Source organism: Pelophylax lessonae, assembly GCF_965119305.1.
Source record: "Pelophylax lessonae genome assembly, chromosome: 3".
Lineage (NCBI taxonomy): Eukaryota > Metazoa > Chordata > Amphibia > Anura > Ranidae > Pelophylax > Pelophylax lessonae.
The window spans coordinates 534,090,650-534,116,342 of record NC_138770.1 but is presented as its reverse complement, the minus strand read 5'-3'; the positions used below and the strand labels follow the sequence as shown (position 1 = coordinate 534,116,342).

Genomic DNA, 25,693 nt, shown 5'->3' with positions numbered 1-25,693 from the left:
GCCATTTACTGTTGGTAGAGGTGCTTACAAAGGTCAGCTTTCATTCAACTAAAAAAAAAAAAAAAACTGTTGATGTAACTGCATGAAAAGTGTAACTTAGGGTTGGGCTATAGTTAATCATTTTTGTTTGTCATTTACTTTACTTAGATGCAGATGCCAAACTATTTACAAATCAAAATTTTTTTTTTTTCTAGCAGTCACTCAAACTGTGAAGGGCTGGAAGGTGCAAGGCAGATGAGTTGTAAATGTGCAGTGGGACGCCAATTAACCACTTCAGCCCTGGAAGGTTTATCCCCCTTCACGACCAGGCCATTTTTTGCGATATGGCCCTGCCTTATTTTAACGGACAATTGTAGGGTCGTGCGACACTGTGACCAAATAAAATTGATGTCCTTTTTTTACCACAAAGAGCTTTCTTTTGGTTGTACAGTCCTGGAGACTGGCTAGGCTACTCCAGGACCTTGAAATGCTTATTACAAAGCCACTCCTTCGTTGCCCGGGTGGTGTGTTGTGGGATCATTGTCATGCTGAAAGACCCAGCCACGTTTCATCGTCAAAGCCCTTGCTGATAGGAGGTTTTCTCTCAAAATCTCATGATACATGGCCCCATTCATTCTTTCCTTTGCACAGATCAGTCGTCCTGGTCCCTTTGCAGAAAAACAGCCTCAAAGCATTATGTTTCCATCCCCTTTGCTTCACAGTAGATATGGAATTCTTTGGATGCAACTCAGGATTCTTTCTCCTCCAAACACGACGGGTTGAGTTTTTACCAAAAAGTTCTACTTTGGTTTCATCTGACCATATGACATTCTCCCAATCCTCTTCTGGATCATCCAAATGCTCTCTAGCAAACTTCAGACGGACCCGGACATGTACTGGCTTAAGCAGGGGGACATGTCTGGCACTGCAGGTATTTGAGTCCCTGGCGGCGTAGTGTGTTACTGATGGTAGCCTTTGTTACTTGGGGCCCAGCTCTCTGCAGGTCATTCACTAGGTCCCCCCGTGTGGTTCTGGGATTTTTGCTCACCGTTCTTGTGATCATTTTGACCCCACAGGGTGACATCTTGCGTGGAGCCCCAGATCGAGGGAGATTTGCACTAAAATTGCAAAATTTACTGATTAACCTCTGTGGACTAAGAGACTGAATATAGTGCTGCATTTTTCAATGTCGCTTCCATACTTATATAAGTATTGCAGGGCAGTGTCAGTTAAACTTGGTTTGATAATCTAGTAATACTCTGTATAGATACAGAAACAAAACACAGAAGCATTCATAGGATAATACTTTTATTATGAAATCAGAAAACAAAAATGTAAATTCACATTTTCATAGTGTAGTTAGCACTATAAACATAACCTTAACCTTTTTTTACCACTCCCCCTTTTCCTGGACACCCAGTGTTTTGACATTTCTCTCTAAAACCAAGAAAAACGCTACCTGGTATGCTCTGACCGTTTGATGCGACTGCCTCGAGGCCTGGGCATTGTTGCCCTAGACCAGTGATGGCGAACCTGGGCACTCCAGATGTTTTGGAACTACATTTCCCATGACGCTTATCCACTCTGCAGTGTAGCTGAGCATCATGGGAAATTTAGTTCCAAAACATCTGGGGCGCCAAGGTTCGCCATCACTGCCCTATACCATAAGCTTACCCCCCCTCCCCCCCACCTTGTAGTAGATACGCACCTACCAGTCTGTTCCATCTTCTCGGTGTATACATATTCCCCTATAAGACTCTCACTACAATGCAAGTTATATTTGCTGTGGATGCCACGGCCATAAGTTTCCAGGCATTGTATGTTATTGTGAGGGAACTTGATCTATGGCATCAATGTAGTCTTTTAAACCCTTCCTTTTACATATATATTACTGTTGATGTTTATCATTGAGAACAGGCTGTCATTTCATACTACATTAAATAAATAAAAAAAACACAATGTTCAAACATAAATGGCCATATGAGGTGTACACTGTTGCTGCACTGCCTGACTCAATTCCAGTTGAAGGTCATGTAACTGACTTTACCCTACATGTTTTGTCATCCAGGACTTCTTCAGAGAACCTGAAAGGGGTAAATCAGCTACAGGACTTTAATCTGGAAGTGAGGCACACAGTGTTGTGGCAATGTACAGCTAATATGGACATCATTACTCTGTTCTAGCTTCCTGATAGTGACAATGATGAGCCATGCCTATGCAGTGTGTATCAACATGGCCGCTTGAAGTCTCAACCAAGGGTGCATATAACAAGGGGACAACAAATAAATATATTTATGAAACAGTTGTCAAACAACAAGTGGCCTTCATTACAGGATCACTAGATTTATCTGTTAATGAAAGCTGCAGATTAAAAAAAAAAAAAGGAACTAAAACTTTTGAAATAACATTACAATGTTGCAGCTTATATGAAATTTTAGTAATTAGGTTTAGATCTACTTTAATAAATCCCTCTCACTGTGTTCATAGGAGGTTGAGTTTAGGAAGCTGGGTTTCTGGCTACCAGTAATTGCAATTACTAGGATTTTCCCTGGGAGAAGCAGAACAGTTTCTGGTACTGTAGCTCTTACAATTATCCATACTGTAGGCTTTCCGAAAAGGTAGATGAGTAGCTTCCATTGCTGACCCTAAATAGCAGCTCCTTCATCTGCCAAAGACCAGTGAGGGACTAGCAGGAGAGAACAGCAAATAAAGGAGAGGGAAGCCTGAGCTGTTGATTTCTTCTTTTTTTCCAAAATCTCATATCAGTAGAGATCAATGATTTTTTTTGTTCATGAAGTCAGTTATTTGATGATGTCTGGCTTTGCAAATACATTTTAAGTACTCAGAAGTCACTAAGGTAATCCACTACACTATTACAGTTGTTAAATAATCCTTTTATAACAACCTTCTTAAAGAAGTAGTAGTACATTTCCATGTAGAAACAAATATGCGTAGAATATCTGTAAGAGTCCAGAAGTCCTTCTGCATATATTAAATGCACATCCGCCATTTTTCATAGAACTTCATGCAATATAGGTTGTAGCCAAGTAACTTCAGAAGCTGCTCGGCTAACCACACTATAAAATTGATACCATCAGGTATGAACTTTTACATCACTTAGATTTCAGGAGGCTTTCTAGGCTGAATGGCTCAGAAGTGGAAGGCTGCTCTTGGGTTCTAGGCACAGCTGGAAATATAGACTGCATTTTCTCCCGGAATTCTTTAAGCTGCAGAAAGCAAAAGAAATTACGTAAGTATAAAACAAGTGATGGAAATCATTATCATTATTTTATGTTGTTTTTTTTTAATCATATCATATCTGCGCTGCTTGGACCAAGAAGAGGGTAGACCTCAAAACTGTCCTGAAAAATTTACTTTTTGTTGAAAAAAAAAATTTTTTACATACACTTAAGTCCTGTAACAATGGGCTTTGGGCTAGTGTCGATGGGAAAACAAAGCTAGCTGGATTCTAGGACAATATCCCCCCGGACAATATCCTCCCTCTAACCCTAACCCTATATCCAGGGGGATGTTTTCCGGGGGGATATTGCCCGGGAGATGTTGTCCCGAAGGATATTGTCCGGGGGGGGGGGGGGATATTGTCCTGATACCGCTAGCTGTTAGCATCAATCTGAAACACTTCTAGCCCATTCAGAATTTATTGCCAGGTGAATCTGACCTGTTTCAAGCTGATTTTGCTTTTCCATTGACTTGTACGGGGCCAAATACAGTTCTCACAAACAAAAGCTTGTAAAAAAAAAAAAGACTCTAACAATGATGCAATAAAAGAAGAATAAAACATACTTTAGCCAGAATTAGGCATTAATAGTGACTCAAAACATAACTAAACCCATTTTTTATACACTATATATTGGGAATCCTGCTAGTAACATACTTACTATCCTAGGGTGACAAAGCTCACCACGCCGTCCTGTGTTTATGTGGGAGTAGCATTGTCACCCTAAGACAGAAAGTGTTTTAGGACTACAGAACACCTCCTCTTTTCAAATATCCATAACATAGGCGAAAGAGTGCACTGAAGTTCACAGAAATAGCTGCTAACTGATAAGAGTGCAGCACGGGCAGAGAGCACAGGAAGTTATAAACTTACAAAATTTCTGGCAGAACAATTTTTTTCTTTTGTACTATTCAAGCAGATATAACAGAACGCTTTCAATGGTAAATTTAACCACTTGCCCACTGCGCTATAACCAATATACGGCTACAGCCCTCTCTCCAGTTCTGGGAGGGCGGTCCTAGATGTCTTCTAGATAGCGTGCTTCCAGCAAGCCCCCTGGGGTGCGCATCGGGAAGTGTCTGTGATCACAGATTGGGGTAAAGGGCCAATCACAGAAGGCCTTTACAATGTGATTAGCTGTGTCCTATCACAGTTGGTCACATGTAAACAGTCTTGCCAGGTATCAGCTCTCCTTTCCTCACACAGAGACAGCATGTGAGGAAATGAGAGCTGACCTGACAGGGCTGAGGGAGTAAACAGCATTTAGACTAATATTCAGGGCATTGATCATTATAGCAGTCCCAATCAGTGCCGGTTTTTAGTGCTGCCTTAGTGCCAATCAGTGAAGAAAAATTACTTTTTTTGCAAAAATTTAAAATCAGAAAAATGTTTGGTTTTTTTTCAACATTTTCAGTTTTCTTTTTTTTATTTAGCAAAAAAAAAAACCCAGTGGTGATTAAATACCACCAAAAGAAAGCGCCATCTGTCTCCAAAAAAATTAATAAAATTTGATTAAGGTACAGTGTTGCATGACCGCGCAATTGCCACAGTGCTGAAAGCTAGATATTTGCCTGGGCTGGAAGGGGGTGAAAGTGCCCGGTATAGAGGTGGTTAACAGACCAAAATGGAACAAATAAATAAGAGAAGTTCATTGTTAGGGCTTGCTTTTAATAAAGCTGTGCTCTTTGAACAGCCTTTTGTTTTCTTCAATATGTTTCATACATTGCGCAAAAAAAAAAAAAAAAACAGGAAAATGTGTCAAAAGTTTCAGTGAGAATAAAAATAGAATATGCTGAATAGACTATATTAACAAATCTTGGGTTCAGCTTACAATGTGTCGCCTTTTAGTTTTCTTTTACTGTAGTATCAGGATGTTTTTGCTATAAATCTATAAAAAATAATCTATAAAAAATTGGTCGGTAGAGACACAGCCAACTCTACAGAGGTTTCTGATTTTCCTCCGATAATGTATGTTCTCTGGCTGCAATGGGGACCTCTAAGCTCCTCTACCTAGTACATACTGGGGTTAGTTCTAATGCACATTCTTATATCAGGTCAATGAACCACTAAGCAGTACACGTGCAAGATCAGAATGAAAGCCAGGGGCGTAGCTTTTTTTGGAACAAGGTCAGGAAAAAAGTTAGATATTTCTCCGATAACAAAGACAAAACACAGAAGTAGGGAAGGTTAGAAGTTCTGCCAGTATTTTTTATTGCTGTCTGTGCCTTCTTGTCCCAGTGACGACTGCTTACCTATTTCTTGACATTCTAGACATCACAGGCACAGGAAATTAGGAAAAATCTTCCCAATGGGTTTGACACAAAAAAAAACTGCCATGGTGATTTTTTTTTAACTTCTCCACTCTATATCCAAAACTTAAAAAAAAAAAAAATTGGCTACAGTTAAAGGTTAGAATCCCAGTTATGTTTTTATTGCTAACTGTGTCTCCACTAGGGAGATTAACCCCTTTTTTTACTTCCCCTGGTGATCATTTAATCAGGACTGAAAGAGGGAAAATCCAATATTTTGAGCTGTCATCAGAACAAAAATAGAAGGGAAAGCTTAAATTCTGGTGACAATAACAACGGGTAAAACAAGTATTGAACCAGTCACTATTTTTCTAGGTTTATTTCTAAAGGTGCTATTGACATAGAATTTTTATCACATTGGAAACAACTCATGCAATCCATATATACAAAGAAACCAAAACAAAATAAGTTCAGAAATTAAAGTGGTTGTTAAGCCACTTTATACCATTCTGTCTGTTTAATAACCCTGAGTGCTACCTGTGTCTGTGTGTTATAGAAATAAGCCGTTCGTTACCATTTTTCAGAGTGCCGATCACCGCTCACGTGACCCGCAGGCTCTCTCCTCTCCCCCTCTGACAGCTGCAGCGGGCAGAGCCAGAGATTCCCCACTGACGTCAGTCAGGAGAGAAGGAGGAGAGAAGGAGGAGAGAGCTGGCGTGTGACGTGAGCAGCGATTGACACTCTGAAAACTGGTAATGAACGGCCTTTTTTTTATAAAGCATAGAAACATTGGCACAGAGCTTTCTCAAGACCTTTGCAACTTTATTGTTGCAAAACATGCCAATGGCATTGGTTACAGGATTTCTAAACCTCTGAATGTTCCACTGAGCACTGTTGGGGCCAGAAGTGAAAAGAACATCATTTTACCATAAACCGGCCACGACCAGGTGCTCCTCGCAAGATTACTGACAGAGGAGTGAAAATAATTATCAAAAAAGTTGTCCAAGAGCCAAGGACTACTTGTGGAGAGCTTCAGAAAGACCTGGAATTAGCAGGTACAATTGTTTAAAGAAAATAAGTAATGCATTCAACCGCCATGACCTGTATGCACGCTCACCATGCAAGACTCCATTGCGGAAGAAAAAGCATGTTGAGCTTTAAAGTTTGCTGCACAACATTTAGACAAGCCTGTGAAACACTGGGAGACCAAAATTTAACTTATTGGATGTCTAAATAGACACCATGTTTGGAAGTCAAATGGCACTGCACATCATCCCCAAAAACACCAAACCAACAGTGAAGTTTGCAGATGAGATCATCATGTTATGGGGCTATTTTTCAGCATACGGTACTGGCAGTCTTCAGGTCATTGAAGGAAGGATGAATAGAAAAATGTACCAAGACATTCTTGATAAAAACCATCTACCAGGATGATGAAGATGAACCGAGGGTGGACATTTCAGCAAGACAATGATCCCAAACACAAAGCCAAGGAAACTCTCAATTAGTTACAAAGAAAAAAAAATAAAGCTGCTAGAATAGCCCAGCCAATAGACAGACTTGAATGCAATAGAAGAGGTACATGGAACCTTAAAGATATGAAGACTGTGTGGAAAAATGGGCCAAAATCACACCTGAGCAATGCATGAGACTAGTTTCTCCATACAGGAGGCATCTTGAAACTGTCATTACCAACAAAGGATTTTGTAGGAAGTATTAATACATTTCAGTTAGCGCGTTAAATAATTTATCCCTGTGTCGTTCCATTTTATTACACATAACTTAATTTCTAAACATATATGTTTTGGTTTCTTTGTATGTTTGGATGGGCATGGGTTGTTACTGACATGTGGTGAAAATTGCATGTCAATAGCACCTTTAGAAATATATTTACCTAGAAAAATGGTGACGTGTACAATACTTATTTTACTCGTTTTATCTAACAAAATATTTCCCTCCAACCTTGGGTTGCAGGAAAGAAATTTGCTTGATTAAACTATTAACACAGTGTTGACAGGGGAATCCCCCCACAAAGCCATTGTGTTCTCCAAGCGGAGGGGGCGTCCCCGCTGGGAGAAGACAGTGATTATCACTAGCGGCTATAACAGCTGCTTGCAATAATTGCATGTAAAATCTTGTAGGCTGGTTTTACCCAAGTTGATTGATCAATCAACTTGGTTACACTCAGCCTGCCCATGTATGGTTCCAATCTAAGCCAGTTCCTGCTGAACTGGCCAAGATTCAAACCATTTATGGCCGGTTTAAGAGGAAAAAAAAAAGCGTTTTGGCTTTTAATCAACATTAACATCAGGAAAACTACAAATAAATAACCTATCTTAAGTAGATGTTGCATGGAACATAAAAGAAAAAAGTATTCTTTTGGAGTAGTTGGGACAATAGAAATACCCGAAGGCTCCCACCAGGTACTGAATTGGATTAAATTGTAGCCCATGCAGAGGTTTGAGGCTGAAGAAACCAGCACTTCATTTGCGTCAGGACCGCTGCTAAGTAGTAATCTCTAATTATCACATGCCCTAGCACCCCCCCCCCCGCCCTTCTGTATCTAGTTAATTTGCTAAAGGCACACCTGGAGCGTTTGTTTTGCCACAGGTATTTATTAACAGCCGCTTGTAGTTTAGCTAGGTAGGTCACGGGGAGTACAATAGGGAGGGTTCTAAAATGGTTAAGAAGTCTTGGCAAGACCATCATTTTGAAGGCTGCCCAAGCCATGACAGCTCCGTCTTGGAGATTTGCAACAAGTGTGTGTGCAAGTTGGCCATAAAATGGGAGGTAGTTAGCTTGAAATATTAAATTAGTGGTCTTAGTGAGTTTAATTCCTAGATAGGTGATCCCCTCATCTGCCCACTTAAATAGGTTCTCTTTCTCCAGTTGTGATCTTGACTGTGCACCCAGTCCCAGATGCAAGATATAATATTTACTTGCTTTAATTTTATAGTAGGAAAAATTCTGCAATGACAACAGAGCCTCATACACCTCTACAGTGTGAGGAATCGAAATTGAATAACTAAAAGACAAAAGTAAAAGGAATGAAAGATTCACGAAAGCCAGGTCAGGTTCAAAAACATTTTGCTAGGTAAGAAAAAACTGAATGCTAAAAATTACTACTGATGTAAAAAGATTGGATTTTCTATTAGGTCTTTGTTTCTGCCCCTCATAATACCCTAGTATTAACCACTTAAGCCCCGGAAGATTTTACCCCCTTCCTGACCAGGGTTTTTTTTGCGATTTTGTACTGCGTGACTTTAACGGACAATTTCGCGCTTGTGCGACGCTGTACCTAAACGATTTGACGTCCTTTTTTCCCACAAACAGAGCTTTCTTTTGGTGGTATTTGATCACCTGTGCGATTTTTTGATCATGCACTATAAACAAAAAAAGAGCGTCAATTTTGCAAAAATAACAATATTTTTCAAATTTTTTTATATGAAATTCCCCCCAAAAAAATGTAAAAATCTAAATTTTTTAACATTTTCGGCCAATTTGTTTTATGCTACATATGTTTGGTAAAAAAAAAAAATCGCAAAAAGCGTATTTTGATTAGTTTGCGCAAAAGTTAATGCGTTTACTAACAAAGGGAAAGATTTTTGTCATTTTTGGTGTTTTTTTCTTAACGAGTAATGGCGGCGATCTGCGATTTTTTTGCGGTACTGCGACATTGCAGCGGACAGATCGGACCCTTGACTGACATTTTTGGGGTTACCAGTGACATTACTGCAGTAATCAGTGCTATACATATGCACTGTTACTGCAAAAATGACACTGGCAGGGAAGGGGTTAACTGTATTGGAGAGGGAGGGGTTAAGTGTGTCCTAGGGGCGTGTTTCTAACTGTGATGGGACATGGCTACTAGTGTAAAAACAGAGATCAATGGTCCTACATAGTAGAACCGTCTGATCTCCATTTTTACACAGGGGAGAATGACAGGCGGCTTGTTTACATTAGCCGCATGCCTTTCTCCCTTCCCGGCGAACCCGATGTCCGCCGGTCACGCGCACTGACTTCTTAGGGAACGAGCCGGGGCGGGTGCGCGCTTGCCCGCTATTGGCTCACAAGCCAGTGACAGGCTAGTGACGTACCGGTACATCACTTTGCCTGGCCGGGGCTGACCGCCGCAGTATACAGTGGGTACCGAAAGTATTCAGACCCCCTTAAATTTTTCACTCTTTGTTATATTGCAGCCATTTTCTAAAATCATTTAAGTTCATTCTTCTTCCTCATGAATGTACACATAGCACCCCATACTGACAGAAAAACACAGAATTGTTGACATTGTTGCAGATTTATTAAAAAAGAAAAACTGAAATATCACATGGTCCTAAGTATTCAGACCCTTTGCTGTGACACTCATATATTTAACTCAGGTGCTTTCCATTTCTTCTGATCATCCTTGAGATGGTTCTACGCCTTCATTTGAGTCCAGCTGTGTTTGATTATACTGATTGGACTTGATTAGGAAAGCCACACACCTGTCTATATAAGACCTTCCAGATCACAATGCATGTCAGAGCAAAGCAAAAAGATTTCTGCTGCACTTAAGGTTCCTAAGAGCACAGTGGCCTCCATAATCCTCAAATGGAAGACGTTTGGGACGACCAGAACCCTTCCTAGAGCTGGCCGTCCGGCCAAACTGAGCTATCGGGGGAGAAGAGCCTTGGTGAGAGAGGTAAAGAAGAACCCAAAGATCACTGTGGCTGAGCTCCAGAGATGCAGTCAGGAGATGGGTGAAAGTTGTAGAAAGTCAACCATCACTGCAGCCCTCCACCAGTCGGGGCTTTATGGCAGAGTGGCCCGACGGAAGCCTCTCCTCAGTGTAAGACACATGAAAGCCTGCATGGAGTTTGCTAAAAAAAACACCTGAAGGACTCCAAGATGATGAGAAATAAGATTCTCTGGTCTGATGAGATCAAAATAGAACTTTTTGGCCTTAATTCTAAGCGGTATGTGTGGAGAAAACCAGGCACTGCTCATCACCTGTCCAATACAGTCCCAACAGTGAAGCATGGTGGTGGCAGCATCATGCTGTGGGGGTGTTTTTCAGCTGCAGGGACAGGACGACTGGTTGCAATCGAGGGAAAGATGAATGCGGCCAAGTACAGGGATATCCTGGACAAAAACCTTCTCCAGAGTGCTCTGGACCTCAGACTGGGCCGAAGGTTTACCTTCCAACAAGACAATGACCCTAAGCACACAGCTAAAATAACGATGGAGTGGCTTCACAACAACTCCGTGACTGTTCTTGAATGGCCCAGCCAGAGCCCTGACTTAAACCCAATTGAGCATCTCTGGAGAGACCTAAAAATGGCTGTCCACCAACGTTTACCATCCAACCTGACAGAACTGGAGAGGATCTGCAAGGAGGAATGGCAGAGGATCCCCAAATCCAAGTGTGAAAGACTTGTTGCATCTTTCCCAAAAAGACTCCTGGCTGTATTAGATCAAAAGGGGGCTTCTACTAAATACTGAGCAAAGGGTCTGAATACTTAGGACCATGTGATATTTCAGTTTTTCTTTTTTAATAAATCTGCAACAATGTCAACAATTCTGTGTTTTTCTGTCAGTATGGGGTGCTATGTGTACATTCATGAGGAAGAAGAATGAACTTAAATGATTCTAGAAAATGGCTGCAATATAACAAAGAGTGAAAAATTTAAGGGGGTCTGAATACTTTCCGTACCCGCTGTATGTACTTGCGGCGGTCGGCAACCGGTTAAAAAAGAGCTTACAAATTCTAGGGAAGAAAATGTAATTTTGAATTACTTATATGATGCAGTCAGTCAATTTACACAGCGCTCTTAAAAATAAATAAAAAAATTAACAAAAAGACAGAAGAGAAATGGTTAGTGATTTACTACAATTACCAGTGCTGGGTACAGCAATTTTTCATTGTTTTATTAATAGTCTAATAGATGGAAGGACAAGTAATGCTGCCATTTTTTGCTGATGCCACAAAATTATGCAAAAGATTAAACTTCAGCAGGATAGTGGCATATTACAGAACAATCTCAACAAATTAGCAACACAAGAAGTTAAACGGCAAGTACAATGAAATGTTGATAAAAGCAAGGTTATTCACCTTGAAGGTGGTGATAGCTTTCCCTCTGTTTATTGAAGTTAAAGTAAATTCTCGGAAAAAAACGCTTGGGTTTGTAGGCACTGTAATTAAAATTCCATCACTTTTTTTAATTGTAATAAAAAATAGAAAAAAAATTCTCCCTTACTTTGTTCATGTTTGTTTTGTGCACATTTTGTAAAATATTTTTATGAACTTCCAGTGAATATGTAATTCAGAAGAGGCAGAATTACTGCAATGACTATGGTTTGATGTGCCAGCACAATATGCATTGACACAACTACTCCCAGTTCAAGTGGGAAGTGGGAAAATGTGACAAAGGCACAGCTGAACTCAGTATGCTATATAACGTTCTTTTAAATAAAATTACAGTTATTAAAAGCAGGAATACATACACATTATTCTCTTTGGTATTACAGGAACCTGTGGAACATTTTTTATTTAAATCCCAACTGAACTTTTAGTTTAAATTAGCTTAATATATTGTAGGTGCATCAAAACAAAAGGAGTTCAATGTCCTACAAAAAAGTGCCATCAAACCCAAATCATTATAAACTGTCATTACATGCTATATTAAATTGTTTTCATACTCAATTTGCCATCAGTGCATTCGTGTTTTGTAGCTAGGAAAAAATATCCTCGTTGATCCTGCTGTTCACAGTTCCTCCTTCCTTATCTGTGTCACCACTGCAGCCTGAGATTGTGTAGACCAGTCATTGCGACACTTACTGAGCATGCTCCAGTTTCAGTTCCCATCTAAGCTGTTCATTTCCCTTTTTTCTTATCTGCTCAGCACCCTCGTGAATATAGCCACACATATATAGCCACATAGGGCATATATACAGTGGTAAATGACAGTCCCCCTCCCTCTCTCTCTATGGGGGGGGGCGGGATTTAAGACATTGATTGATGGAGGTTCCACCTCCTTGTTAGTCTTAGCACTTACAAACCAAAGACACAGGCTGGTGGGGCAAAATACAGCCTGTGATTGGAAGAACATCCTCCTCCAGATATCTTTACAGTGTGAACAAAGCGAAAGCTGTTGTTAGTCAACTTTAAAGTGGTAGTAAACTTTATGAAAGACTTATCAGCGGCACCCTGACACCACTGCAGAGGCTTCCATCTTCACCTGGTCTTCCTTTCCAGGTTTGGGGACTTTGCCGCTTAAATGGCCGAACCACAAAGACATCACTGCTGCACATGTGCGTGAGTCTCGGCCACAACACACAGCTCTGAAAGAACAGCATGGGTATGCCATCCTTCAGAGCCCATGCACCAGTGACATCACCAGCTGCTGCTCACTACACTGTCTTCTAAGCGGTGCATGTTTAGGTGATATTCATTTTACCTACAGGTAAACTTTAACCACTTCAGCTCCGGAAGGTTTTACCCCCTTAATGACCAGGTCATTTTTTGCGATTCGGCACTGCGTTACTTTAACGAAAAATTGCGCGGTCGTGCTAAGCTGTACCCAAATACAATTGATGTCCTTTTTTCCCCAAAATAGAGCTTTCTTTTGGTGGTATTTGCTCACCTCTGCAGTTTTTAGATTTTGTGCAATAAACAAAAAAAGATAGACAATTTTGAAAAAAAAAAAAAAACACAATATTTTTTACTTTCTGCTATAAAAACATTCCAAATAAAAACATTAAAAAAAAAATCAAATTTTTTTATCCGTTTAGGCCAATTTGTATTCTGCTACATATTTTTGGCAAAAAAAAATCCCAAAAAGCCTATTTTAATTGGTTTACGCAAAAGTTATAGTGTTTACAAACTACGAGATAGATTTTTGGACTTTTTATTTATTTTTTTTGTTTTTATTAGTAATGGTGGCGATCAGGGATTTTCAGCGGGACTGCGACATTGCGGCAGACAGATCGGACCCCTAACTAACATTTTTGACACCTTTTGGGGACCAGGGACATTAATACAGTAATCAGTGCTAAATATTATGCACTGTTACTGTATAAATGACACTGGCAGGGAAGGGGGTTAACACTGGGGGTGATCAAAGGGGTTAATGTATGCCTAATAATGCTTACGGACTGTGAGGGGGGAAGGGCTCTGTGACCGGCACACAGAGATCGGGGTTTCATCTTAGCTGAAACTCATGATTTCTCTCTGCCTGTGTGACAAAAGACACGCCTGCTTTGTTTACATAAGCAGGCGGGTCTTCTGACAGTTTCTGTGACGATTGCGGGAGGCCAGCGGCAATCGCCGCTGCTCTTCCCACTGCCTGACTCCCATTGTGTCTAATCACGCGCCGTTGAGTCCACGTGCACATAATCACGTAGATCTATGTGATTATGCGCAGCCGAGCCATCCTGCCAGAGTAAATCTGCGTGGGGCAGGTGGCAAGTGTTAATGTAAGCTTACCTATAGGTAAAAATAAAAATAAAGAAATTCACTACCACTTTATTTTTATTCTCTATTCTGAAAGCTTTTTTCATCATGTAATCTGCAGAGCACCAATCAGCGCTGTGCAGACACAGATTCATAGCCCAGACATCCTCATACATCAGCAAAGTACTAAAAACTCCTCCCTTAGATCTTTCCCTGAGGATGGGCTAGACCTGGAAAAAGTCATGTGACTAATGAACAACAATGATTAACCACTTCAATACCGGGCACTTTCACCCCCTTCCTGCCCAAGCCAACTTTCAGCTTTTAGCACTGTTGCATTTTCAATGACAATTGCGCAGTCATGCAACACTGTACCTAAACCAAATTTATGTCATTTTTTCCCCACAAATAGAGCTTTCTTTTGGTGGTATTTGATCACTGCAAGGTTTTTTCTTTTTTGCTAAACAAATAAAAAAAAGACCCAAAAGTTTGAAAAAAAATTTTTTTTTTGTTTATGTTATACAATTTTGTAATGGCAATGATGGGCAATGGTGGGCAGCACTGATGGGGAGGGCACTGGCGGGCAGCACTGATGGGGAGGGCACTGGCGGGCTCCCTGTGCCCTGATTGCCATCCCTGGTGGCCTTGGTGGGCATCCCTGGGGTCATGGATGGGCATCCCTGGTGGTTCTAGTGGCACCCCCCCCCCCCAAGGGTCTGCACTGGTAATCAATGCTCTGATTATCAGTGCGCACCCCCCCCCCCCTGTCAGGAGAGGCGCAGATCGGCTCTCCTCTACTCGTGCCTGTTAGGCACGAACTGAGGAAAGCCGATCAACGGCACTTCCTATTTACTATGTGACCAGCTGTTATTGGTCACAGCTGGTCACATGGTAAAGAGCCTACGTCAGTAGGCTCTTTACCGAGATCGGAGATGTGGTGTGTCAAAGTGACAGGCCGCATCACCGATCGCCGCTCTGCGCGCCCCCCCGGGGGGAGCGCATTATCCTGCCGCTGTCATATGACGTCCAGTCAGAATAATGCAACCACCTTCCCGCCGTCAATAGCCTATAGGGCGGGAAGTGGTTAAAAGAGGTACTCAGATGCTTTTCTATATTAAGTTAAATACAATGGCATGATCTTTATACATAAATAGAAGGGATAATGGCAATTAAACATTGTATGTTAAGCATCACTTTAATGTTTTTACAAAGGCAGTCACAGCCGATGTAGAAAAAACTGTCCCTTGCCAGTATGCTGAAGAATGGGGCTTCTTGCATTCTATGTAGAAGCAGCAGTCTCTTTGTCAGAACAGGAGCTTTCCAATCAACATGGAGCTTGTGCTTAGTAGGGAGCATAGCAGACCTCTGTAATAAGACCACTGCTTCCTCATAGATCCCACTACCCGCTGGCAGGTGACAGGCTTTTCTTCTGAGACTGACTGCTTTAAAAGTAAAACTGTAGGACAATGAAAACCTTTTGTTTTAACCCTTTCGCTGCCAGGCCCTGCGCTCCACTTTTAAACTCAGGTGGCCAGATAATTTTTACATTTTTCCATAGTTTTTTTTTTTTTTCCACTTACAGTTTTGAGAGTTTGTTAAAGACCTCCCTCCCCCCAAAATCCATACATTTTCTGAAAGCAGAGGACCAGTATTATAAAAAGGAGAGGGAGAAATACACAGTGCCTTCTCAGTGTAGCATTAAACCAACCTTTAATCTAGAATAAAAACTCACAAAAGGAGTGAAATGAAGTCCTGTCTGTCATCAGTTTGGATGGGAAGCCGCCAATGGGTGATGATCGGGTCCAGTAGATCAAGAGTACCTGTAAATGGTTCTACTTCCAAGTAGCAGTGGAACGCACGATCGGGCGGACGTGATATCATCAGCCAGAAGAGATGCAGGACGTGGGAGGCGACGTGTTTGCAGAGCATGCGCTCCTTCTTCAGGTCATAACAGTGCCTTGTTTGAAGAGGGCTATTTATGGGCAGGAGAGCTGCGGTGAACCACAGAGCTCAGCAAACCCCATAAACAAACCTGGGTCACATTATAATATAATAAAATTAAATATCCAGGGGCTAAACACTCAACAAATGCATGAATTTTAAAATGTGTATGTATATATATATATATATATATATATATATATATATATATATATATATAGGGGTTTCCACTCTCCAACCGGTAAGATTCACTACACTGTTTCATACAAAATTCAAGAATATAGAAAATATTTTTCAAAAACACTGGTCCATCTTGTTAGAGGACCCACATCTAAACCCAACTCTTCCCCCAAAACCCAAATTCTCATATTGGAAGGCCCAAAACATGAAAAAAACTCTATAGCTCCCAGTTAATTGCGACCCCATGCCCAAATGTAATCTTCAACACCTATGTCTAATTCCCCTTAAGGGCATGTTCCAATGTCAAAAAGCCCTATGCCTAACCTGTAAGCATGTGACTCATGGGCAATAGCAATTTACGTCAAAGGCAAAACATAGCCCATAAGCAAGTTTTACAATTGTTCCACAGAATTTGTGATCTATTGTTTAACTTGCCCCTGCGGCATGTTTTACGTTGGGAGAACCATTTGAACGTTAAGAAAGAGGTTCGATTCATTGAGGAAGGGATCGACAAGCACGGTGTTCCCTGACACTTTTTAGAATTTCATGAAAAATCCCCCTCTGGCCTCCTAGTCTGGGTGATAGAATCAACCCCTAGTACCATCCCAGGGGCTGAGCGTTTCAAACAAATCTGCCAAGGGGAAACTTTTTGGATCTTCACCTTACATACTTTAACACCTGGGGGCCTTAACAAGGAACTGGAGGTCAGTACACTATTATAATGTTCTCCCGCATATGTCGATTTATATACTACTATATAGGCTACTATGAAGGAATTAATAACATCAATAATAATACCGTACTTCTTCTGTTTGTTCCATGTAATTATGTGTCATCAAAATCACCCCCTTTTTTTATTTTTACTCTATATTATATAATATATTGATACACTAATACAGGGATTCCCAAACTAGGGCCCTCCAGTTGTTCAGGAACTACAATTCCCATCATGCCTAGTCATGAATGTGAATGTCAGAGATTTACAATGCCTCATGAGATGTGTAGTTCTGCAGCAGCTGCAGGGCTGTAGTTTGGGAATCCCTGCACTAATATATTATCTTCCCCATTCCCCACATCGTATTGGACCCTTAAGGTCTAAAATAATTTCCCCTTCCAGTAAGTACTAAAATATTAATGCATCTACTCGTAAGTAAATGTTTTTTAAAGCATAGGCAGGTGTAAAATGGTTTATTAAATTTGTTTTTAATTTTTTTTTTTTTTTACATATATACATTTTATAATTTATACAAAAGTTGAGTGTTGAGCCACCAGATATTTAATTTTATTATATTATAATGTGACCCAGGTTTGTTTACGGGTTTTCTGATCTCTGTGGTTTGCTGCAGCTCTCCTGCCCATAAATAGCCCTCTTCAAACATGGCAATGTTATGGCCTGAAGAAGGAGCGCATGCTCTGCAAACACGTCGCCTCCCATGTCCTGCGTCTCTTCTGGCTGATAACATGATGTCCACCCAATCATGCGTTCCACCGCTATCAGGAAGTATAACCATTCACCCAGTGCTCTGGATCTACTGGGCTCGATCATCACCCATTGGTGGCTTCCCATCCGGACTGATGACAGGCAGGACTTCACTGCAATGTGTTTTCGCTGGTCATTCCACTAATTTTGTGAGTAATGTTTTAATATAGATTAAAGGTTTTTTTAATGCTACACTTAGAAGGCACTGTGTATTTCTCCCTCTCCTTCCCTGTCTACAGTTTTTTCTTGCTCTGGACACAGCAGCCACTATAGCGGACTTTTTAACTCTTCAGTCACATGGACTTAGAAAATTTGGCAGTGATGCTCCTCCATTGTACCCAGTGACTGCGCCATTTGGTTGTTTTTTTTTTTTTTGTCCCAGTAGTATAAAAAGAATGTTCTACTGTTTTTTTTTTTTAGGACCCACGATTTTCGAGCAAATGTTTATCGAAACTATATTTTTGCTAAAAAATACATTAAAATCATTATTAGCAGACACAAACACAGCAAAACTTACAAAATTCATGCTAAACTCCTAATACATATAAAAGATAAAACTGTATTGGGTAATTAAAGAACAAATACTTTTAACACCTTCCTGCCCGACCTATAGGAGAATGATGGCTGGGCAATTACTTTACAATTCTGAGTGGACATCATATGATGTCCTCTCAGAAGGGGCAGAGAAGCAGCGCGATCTGTCACTACCTGTGTCCACCGGACACAGTCGATGACTGATCAGTGTACCGGCTCGCTGCCAGTACCATATGACCGCTGTGACCAATCACAGCAGGTCACATGTCAGTTTTAAACAATGGATGGCTTCCTTTCATGCCATCCAGTATATACAATTGTGTTGCTAGCTGTGATTGGTCAATGTGTTCACATTGTACAGACAGGGCCAATCACAGCCCATCTGTACCATGTGAATAGCCTTGACCAACAAAACAAACTGAATGAATCAGTTTCATTCAGTAAAATGCTTGCTTATAGTAATGTAATAGTTACAGTATGTAATATACTACTATAAGGAATCAATGTGTAAATAAAAAAAATTCGGATCACTTCCCTAGAATAGTACAATGTTACTATAATAACATTATAATGCTCTGGTCACAGTGTGTTTAAAAAAAAAATTGTAAAGAAAGAAAAAAAAAAGTGATAAAAAAAAAATTTTTTTTTTCTTTTCCCACTGTCACCAGTTAGTGTAAGGAAAGGAATAGTCGGCATCCAGGATGACATCCAAAAAATGGTGTTCCTTTATTAAAAAGGCATGTATAACACTGTAAAAACATGGCTATGACTAAGTACTAACATCTGAAACGTGTAGGCTGTTTTTACAGCGTTGTACATGTCTTTTTAATAAAGGAATACCATTTTTTGGATGTCATGCTGAGTGCCGATCATCGCTTTTCTTACTCTGGTACGCTGGAGGTGTCGACAGTCTCGAGGTCTGAGCATGTTGGGAGGTTGTAGCGTCTACACACTTGTTTTCCCTTGTCACCAATCAGGGTTCCTGATCACAGCCACAGTTATATGATGACGCTGTACTGCACCAGTAACAGTATGTAAAAAAAATAAATAATACATTTAAAAAAAAAGTGATTTTTTTTTTTTATTTCTTCATTTTCCAAAAAATTTTGACAAAAAATTATAACTCCAAAAAACCCACCATGTCTCTTACTAAATACCTTGGACTGTCAACTTTCCAAAAAAGGGTCTTTTGGGGGGTATATGTACTGTCCTGGCATTTTTGGGCCCGATGAAATGAGATTACACAGGATTGCTTAAGTTTCAGATATACAGTGTATACCATAGTTTGTGAACTCTAAATTTCCTATAGACTAAATAATATACACTGGTTTGGGTTATTTTCACCAAAGAAATGTAGCAGAATACATTTTGACCAAAATTTATGAAGAACCTTTATTTGCAAAATGTTATAACCAATACACGTGGGGCGGTTTGTGACGTCATCGGAGCAGAGCCGAGGAGAAGAGTGACAATCCCATATATCCCCTTATTATATCGATTCCTCCATACATCTCGAGAGGCGGTTCCTTCTATTTGGAAAAGTAATCACGGAACATCTGACCTTCATTGGTTTGATTATTAGCCGGGAGAGGCTGACTCATTAATTTGAGCAGCCACGGAAATCTGGTAAGCTGCTTACTATATCCAATCACAGAGGTGTTCCCCTCCTTCACATACCCTTGGTGTCATGGGAAAGAATCCCTCCTTTGGAATATTCTGCATGCAGATTTATTTTTACCCTACACCAGTTTTTTTGGGACTCACTCATTTGGACACTTTCTTTTCTTTACACAATATTGTGAATATTGGTTTTCATTCATTTGGACACTATTTATTCTTTTTATCATTTTTGTGAATATTGATACTTTATAGCGCTGCACTTTCATAATATATTGTTCTTTAGAGTCACTGTTAGTTGATTTTGTGTTGGCTGCTGTTACATTTATTTTTCACTCATCACATTAGCGCGGAAATTTTTTATATTTATTTGCAAAATGTTATAACCGAAACAAAGAAAAACATTTTTTTTTTCTAAAATTTTCAGTCTTTTTTCATTTATTTAGCAAAAATAAAAAACACAGTGGTGATTAAATACCACCAAAAGAAAGCTGAATTTGTGTTTAGAAAATTATAAAAACACTGGTTGCATGACCGCGCAATTGTCTTTCAAAGTGCGACAGCACTGAAAGCAGACAATTGGCCTGGGCAGGAAGGGAGAAAAGTGCCCAGTACTGAAGTGATTAAATTGAGGAAAAGTGAAAATCAAAGACACGCCGTAAATAATCAATTTATAAAACTGTAAATAAGCAATTTAATTGAAAAATCTGGAGGTTATAATTTTTCGCATACAGCTGAGTTTGTAAAATATTCTAAAGAATAAAAAATGTGCTGATTTTTTTTTTTTTGTTTGTTTAGCAAATCACTATTTTCACTATAAATACACTAAAATCATTATCAGCACAAGAAAACATAATAGGACTTACACAATTCCTGCTAAATTCCTAGTAAGCCCCTGTCATTAGTACACGCATGTACAGGGACTAGTGCCCCATTTTTTCTGCACATTTTATCACTATTATTAATCTTGAATAGGATTTGTTTTAATAAATATTGATATTGCTAACCTTTATTAACCCTTAGTTAACTTTATTCAGCCTAAATAAAAATATTCCTCGCTTTCTCCCAATAGCGATTATTTTCTTATATTATTTACTGTGTTTATGTAAATTTTTGTTTGTTTTGTAGCATTGCATTAAAAATATTCAAATTACAAATAAACTGTATTTCATTTGTGAATAACTTTGCAAGGCTTTGCATCAGAAATGTAATTTTTGTGTCATTATAAACATGACAGATTACCGAATAAAATTAGCATTTTTTATCTACAGTTTCTGTGAATCTGTTTACGCAGTTTACTTTACACACAGGGCAGAAACTTCTGTAATGCAATAGGAAAGCGGAGTGCTTGTTTTTCACATTGCTGGGTAAACATCAAATGACCAGGATCATATGACAAGATGGATTTCTCACTGAAATTAATAACAGATACTTTAAGACTAATTCCAGGATGCCAAATGGATTACGTAATAAAAAGAAACAATGTGACTTCGAAAGGAAATTACAGATATGCAGCATTACTTTTGCTTTATCTGTATTTGTATTTATTATAAACAGCAAAATATCCTTTCATTTTTGAAGTCTGGTAAATAAGATACATTAATTAAAATTCAGAATTTTTATTTCCAGTCAGCAGGTGAAGGAATTTTTTTCTATAAGGGTCGATGGAAAAAAGTAGCGGAAAAGCCATTTTTTGGTCTTCAGGAAGAACAGCAGTACAGATGGTCCAATAAGGGACCTGCCCCTCTTTCCTCCTCCGCCATTGAGAAAGGCTCTTTTATTGATTACATTGTGTATAACACGCTCTGTAAATGGAGGAGATAATCCTATGACTGATCAAAGACTCTCCCATTCACCAGACCTTCAGGGCTCCGGTGCAAGAAACCATGAAGGACCCCCCAGACCCCTTCCCTTCAAGCTCTTCCCACTGATCATGGCGCCCTTTACTCTCGTTGCAGGACCCTTTGACAAGTTCTGCCAGATGGCAGTTCTTTCTGCCATCTTGGGGCCTCCCCACGGTGGTGGAATGCCAGGGCCCGGTCCCAAGTGTGACCTTTGGGATCCTGGAAGTTCCCCCACTAGTGTCAGTAGTTTTTATTTTTTGGTATTTTAATTGTATTATTTTTTATCATTTTATTTATTTATTTTTTTACAATGTCACTGACTATGACTCTGTCCATTCAGAAAAGGAAGAAGCTGGTAAATCACATATTTACCGACCCCTTCCAGATTCTCTATTGTGACACATCCCCTGCAGCAGTCGGCAGGAGAGGGAAGGAAGAACAGTGGGGTGGGGGGGAGGGCAGCACAGTAGGGGGGGACCAGGGGAGTACACAGGGACACAGGGGCCTAGAGACAGCAGAACACAAGTGAACTGGATAGGAGGAGTGGCGGGGGCAGCATGCAGAGGAACCAATCTCCTCCATTTTCCTCCTGCAGCTACAGGAGGAAAAAGGAGGACAGTGATCTTTCTACATACTGCCCCTGCCCCCCTCCTATCCAGGTGTATAGGGGAGGCGCAAAGGCCCCCTGGAGCATGGGGCCCGGTTGCAATTGCAACCCCTGTAGTTACGCCCAATGAAAGAACTTTTCTCAATAGAAGAGGAGGGGCCACTGAAGTGCATGGAGCTTCAGAGACAGGAAGAGGACAGGCATCCCTGCATTGGAGATTAGTTTAGCTATCTGCAGAACCTGGTACACACATTACCGGTAGGTGATGTGACTAAAGCTGTAGAGTTGTTTTTTTTTTTAGCTAAACTTCAGCTTACATTTTTTTCTACTTTGAAGGTGTACTTGCGCTCTTTGAGATACTGTAATTTTTCCTGCTCTAGCTCCTAAAGTACTGTACTCTGTACAGTGAATTTTTAATATATTATTACCCTCTAAGACCAAACCAAGCTTTCACCACATCCACTTATACGTGCTGTGAAAGAGGCCAAATAATCGTGTATGCCTCTCAGGCCTCCAGCTCCCATCCCCCCTGCTACAAATATAGTAAAATTAAAGATTCAGAAATAGAAATTTGCTTGAAGTTCCTGGAATGTTTCTGCATATAAAACAATCCTTCAGAAACCTAGTGGACAAAACTCCAGTGCCACCAAGATGCTGGGTTGAACAACACACCGCATATGAAACCAGGGTTTTGACAATGTAAATATTTAACTCATATATAGTCTGCTGATCCTTGTAGAGCAGGGGTGTCAAACTCGATTTTGTTGCGGGCTGTATCAGCATTATGATTGCCCTCAAAGGGCCGGTTGTATCTGTAAGACCACATAAATGTATCTACTTTTTATCATAATAAATAATTCCCTCTGCATTCAATTATTACTGGTTTTAGTAACAAGTTAAGACTTAAGCTTTGAAGGACAAGTGCAGACCGGCAAGGAGCCCACACACTCCTGTAGCAAAGAATGCAAGTCTGAAAAGGAGGTTCGGCACTTCGCTGGTATCATCCACAAGAAACTTTATCGGAGAACACTGGTTCTGCCATGGTGTTCTGCAGCTGCACAGAGAAGAGCAAGATCTGTAGGAGGAGTTCTGTCCTCCTCTTTGCTGCCGACTGCTTAGACAAGTTGGAGGCAGAGATGAGGGAGCTGCAGCAGGTGTAAGAAAGGTGTGAGGGCCACATGAAATGGCTTGGAGGGCCGCATTCGGCCCGCGGGTCTTGTGTTTGACACATGTGTAGTAGAGTACCGGAACTGAGAGTGGATTAAAGCTGGCCATATACTAATAGATTTCAAATGAACATTCACACTAAAATTGGTCAGTACATTCAAACTTTAGTTTGCTTTTAATATTCTATTTTGGAGTGGGGGTCATTCCCATCCATTCCTCTTCAAACTTTTTCATTCTGATCCTTTGAATTGTTTTCATCACTGGGGTCAAAAACAAAGATAGATTTGACCCCACTAACAATTCAAAAATCTAACATTTCTAAAATGAAAGTTTTCTAATTCAATTCCTCACATGTATGGCCAGCTAAAGCAGTTCAGGACTGACTTCCCTTGCTAGTCTTCAAATAGGTTCCTCCAAGAGGGATTCACTTTAGTTGTCAACACCTTGACTTAAAAGCTGAACACGTTTTATAGCCAAAACAAGTAAGGAAGGACCCCTGCCCACTACAAATAAATGTTTAAAACAAACCTAGTACAAACTTAAATACAAGAAAAAATAAAAAAAAAGAGGCAATCATTCTATGGATAGTTTAAATAAAAAATGATCTTGTAAAACCTGTTTGTGGAACAAAAACGAATGCCACCTGAGGAAATACAAGCATTTTTTAAATATGTTAGATTGCTTTCTAAATTTATATATTTATTTGATTTATTTTTCGCAGAAATGGAAAAAAAAAAAAATTATTACAGCCCAAGATTCCATTAGCTTGCTATTTTTGTCTTGTAACTGGTGGAAATGCTTTCACGCTGTTCATGTGGGAACTAGTGATTATGTCTTTGAAGTAGAACACTGAGTGGCATCAGCGTCATGAGGGCCAATGGGGATTCGTCTCTAACTTGGCCATGTCTTTCATGTATGACTGCAGGGAATAGGATGCTGACTCGCTGGTAATGAATTACATGGATTAGCTGTGGAACGAGGCGATCAGAAACAGGCATGTTCCTGTTTTTCTTTTGCATCTCTTAGGGCTCACTGGGACAAAAATAGCTCAGGAATAAATACACACCGTTTCCTTTGGCTTGTTTGTAAAGCGATTATCCAAATGTTGCAGCACATGTACACTTGATATGAGCCGTCCTCTCCAAGGCACGTGTGGCAAATGATAACGTTTAGCACGGTACACTGAATGTACAATGGTTCTGATCCAGGGGGAGAATTTGTAATTCTTTAAAATATAAATCCTTCTTCTATTTAAGTTATTATTTCCTGCATATTTTTTCACATCTCATTATATATGTAAAGATCAACACATTTCCCAATAGATTTGCTAAAAAAAAAAAAAAATCTGGCTGCTCTGCTAGTTTTGAGTAGAATTTCTTAATACAGTATTTTTTTTTTTTTTTTTTTTAAATGGGAAAAACAGCTTTCCAAAATAAGACTTGGGTTGAAATAGAGTGCAAAATCTTACATCCTGCATACTTCTTCCACCATAATGCCACCTATGTCCTTAGCCCATGCAGATTGGGGACACAACGTTTCACATATGCTGCTTACACTGCCGATTGGCACTTTCAGGTACATTCAGCCTGGGATCAATGAATACGTTTTCATACATCTTTGTTTTACAAAAAAATTAAAACAGGGTACAACCTTGCCATGAGATTCATAAAGAAAGAGTACAGAAGAAGCTGCTTGCTATCAGACTTCCTCTCTCTAAATGAAACATTAAATGAAGCTATGTGAACATTGAAGGAAAAGAGGGGTGTTGAGATAGCAATGAATATTTACTCTGAATCCTTCAGTTCCATATACTGTGTGTGTGTATATACATATATATATATATATATATATATATATATATATATATATAGCTAAAAAAAATGCAACTTAGCACCTAAACAACATCTTGCTTTGTCCCTCCTCTCCACCCTCTTCCACAAATGCTAATATTTCTTCTTTTCTTTTTTTTTGCAATCAAAGTTTATTAAAAGTAAAAGGTATAGAAACATTAACAAAGAGTTGCCAACAAGGCAGAAAATACAACTAAGCCAAAGATACAGTAACTACAATTATTTCTTCTTTTCTTCTGTTTTTTACCATTTTGTGCTTTGGCACTTTTGGGGTTTCTTGCATAGAATGCCCCCCCTGCTGCCTCCAGGCACAGCTACCACACGAGGCAGTGTCACTAAGCCTCAGGGCACTACAGTGCCCATCCACCAGGAGCATCCATTTGCGCAGAAATCCGCTATGTATGCGCATATGCGGTGGTCTCTCCCATTTCCCAAATGCTGGAGGAGGGGGTTTTAAACGCTTCATGAACAGGGCATTTTTCGCTACTCAGCACTGTGCTACTTTAACTGACAATTGAGCGGCCATGCAATACTGTATACAAATACATTTATATAATTGATATTTTTTTCACA

The 25,693-nt window shown here is 39.9% G+C and overlaps 1 protein-coding gene across 1 annotated transcript in view; it reads right to left on the bottom strand.

Annotated features, from left to right (window-relative positions):
- Positions 1-2,852: 2,852 nt before the first annotated feature.
- TMEM242 (transmembrane protein 242) overlaps positions 2,853-25,693 on the bottom strand; it is a 62,779-nt gene continuing 39,938 nt past the window's right edge. Inside the window, exon 4 of the mRNA XM_082252464.1 lies at positions 2,853-3,206. Within this exon, the coding sequence (XP_082108590.1) occupies positions 3,093-3,206 (114 nt within the window). The 3' untranslated portion in view covers positions 2,853-3,092. The remainder of the gene's footprint in view (positions 3,207-25,693) is intronic.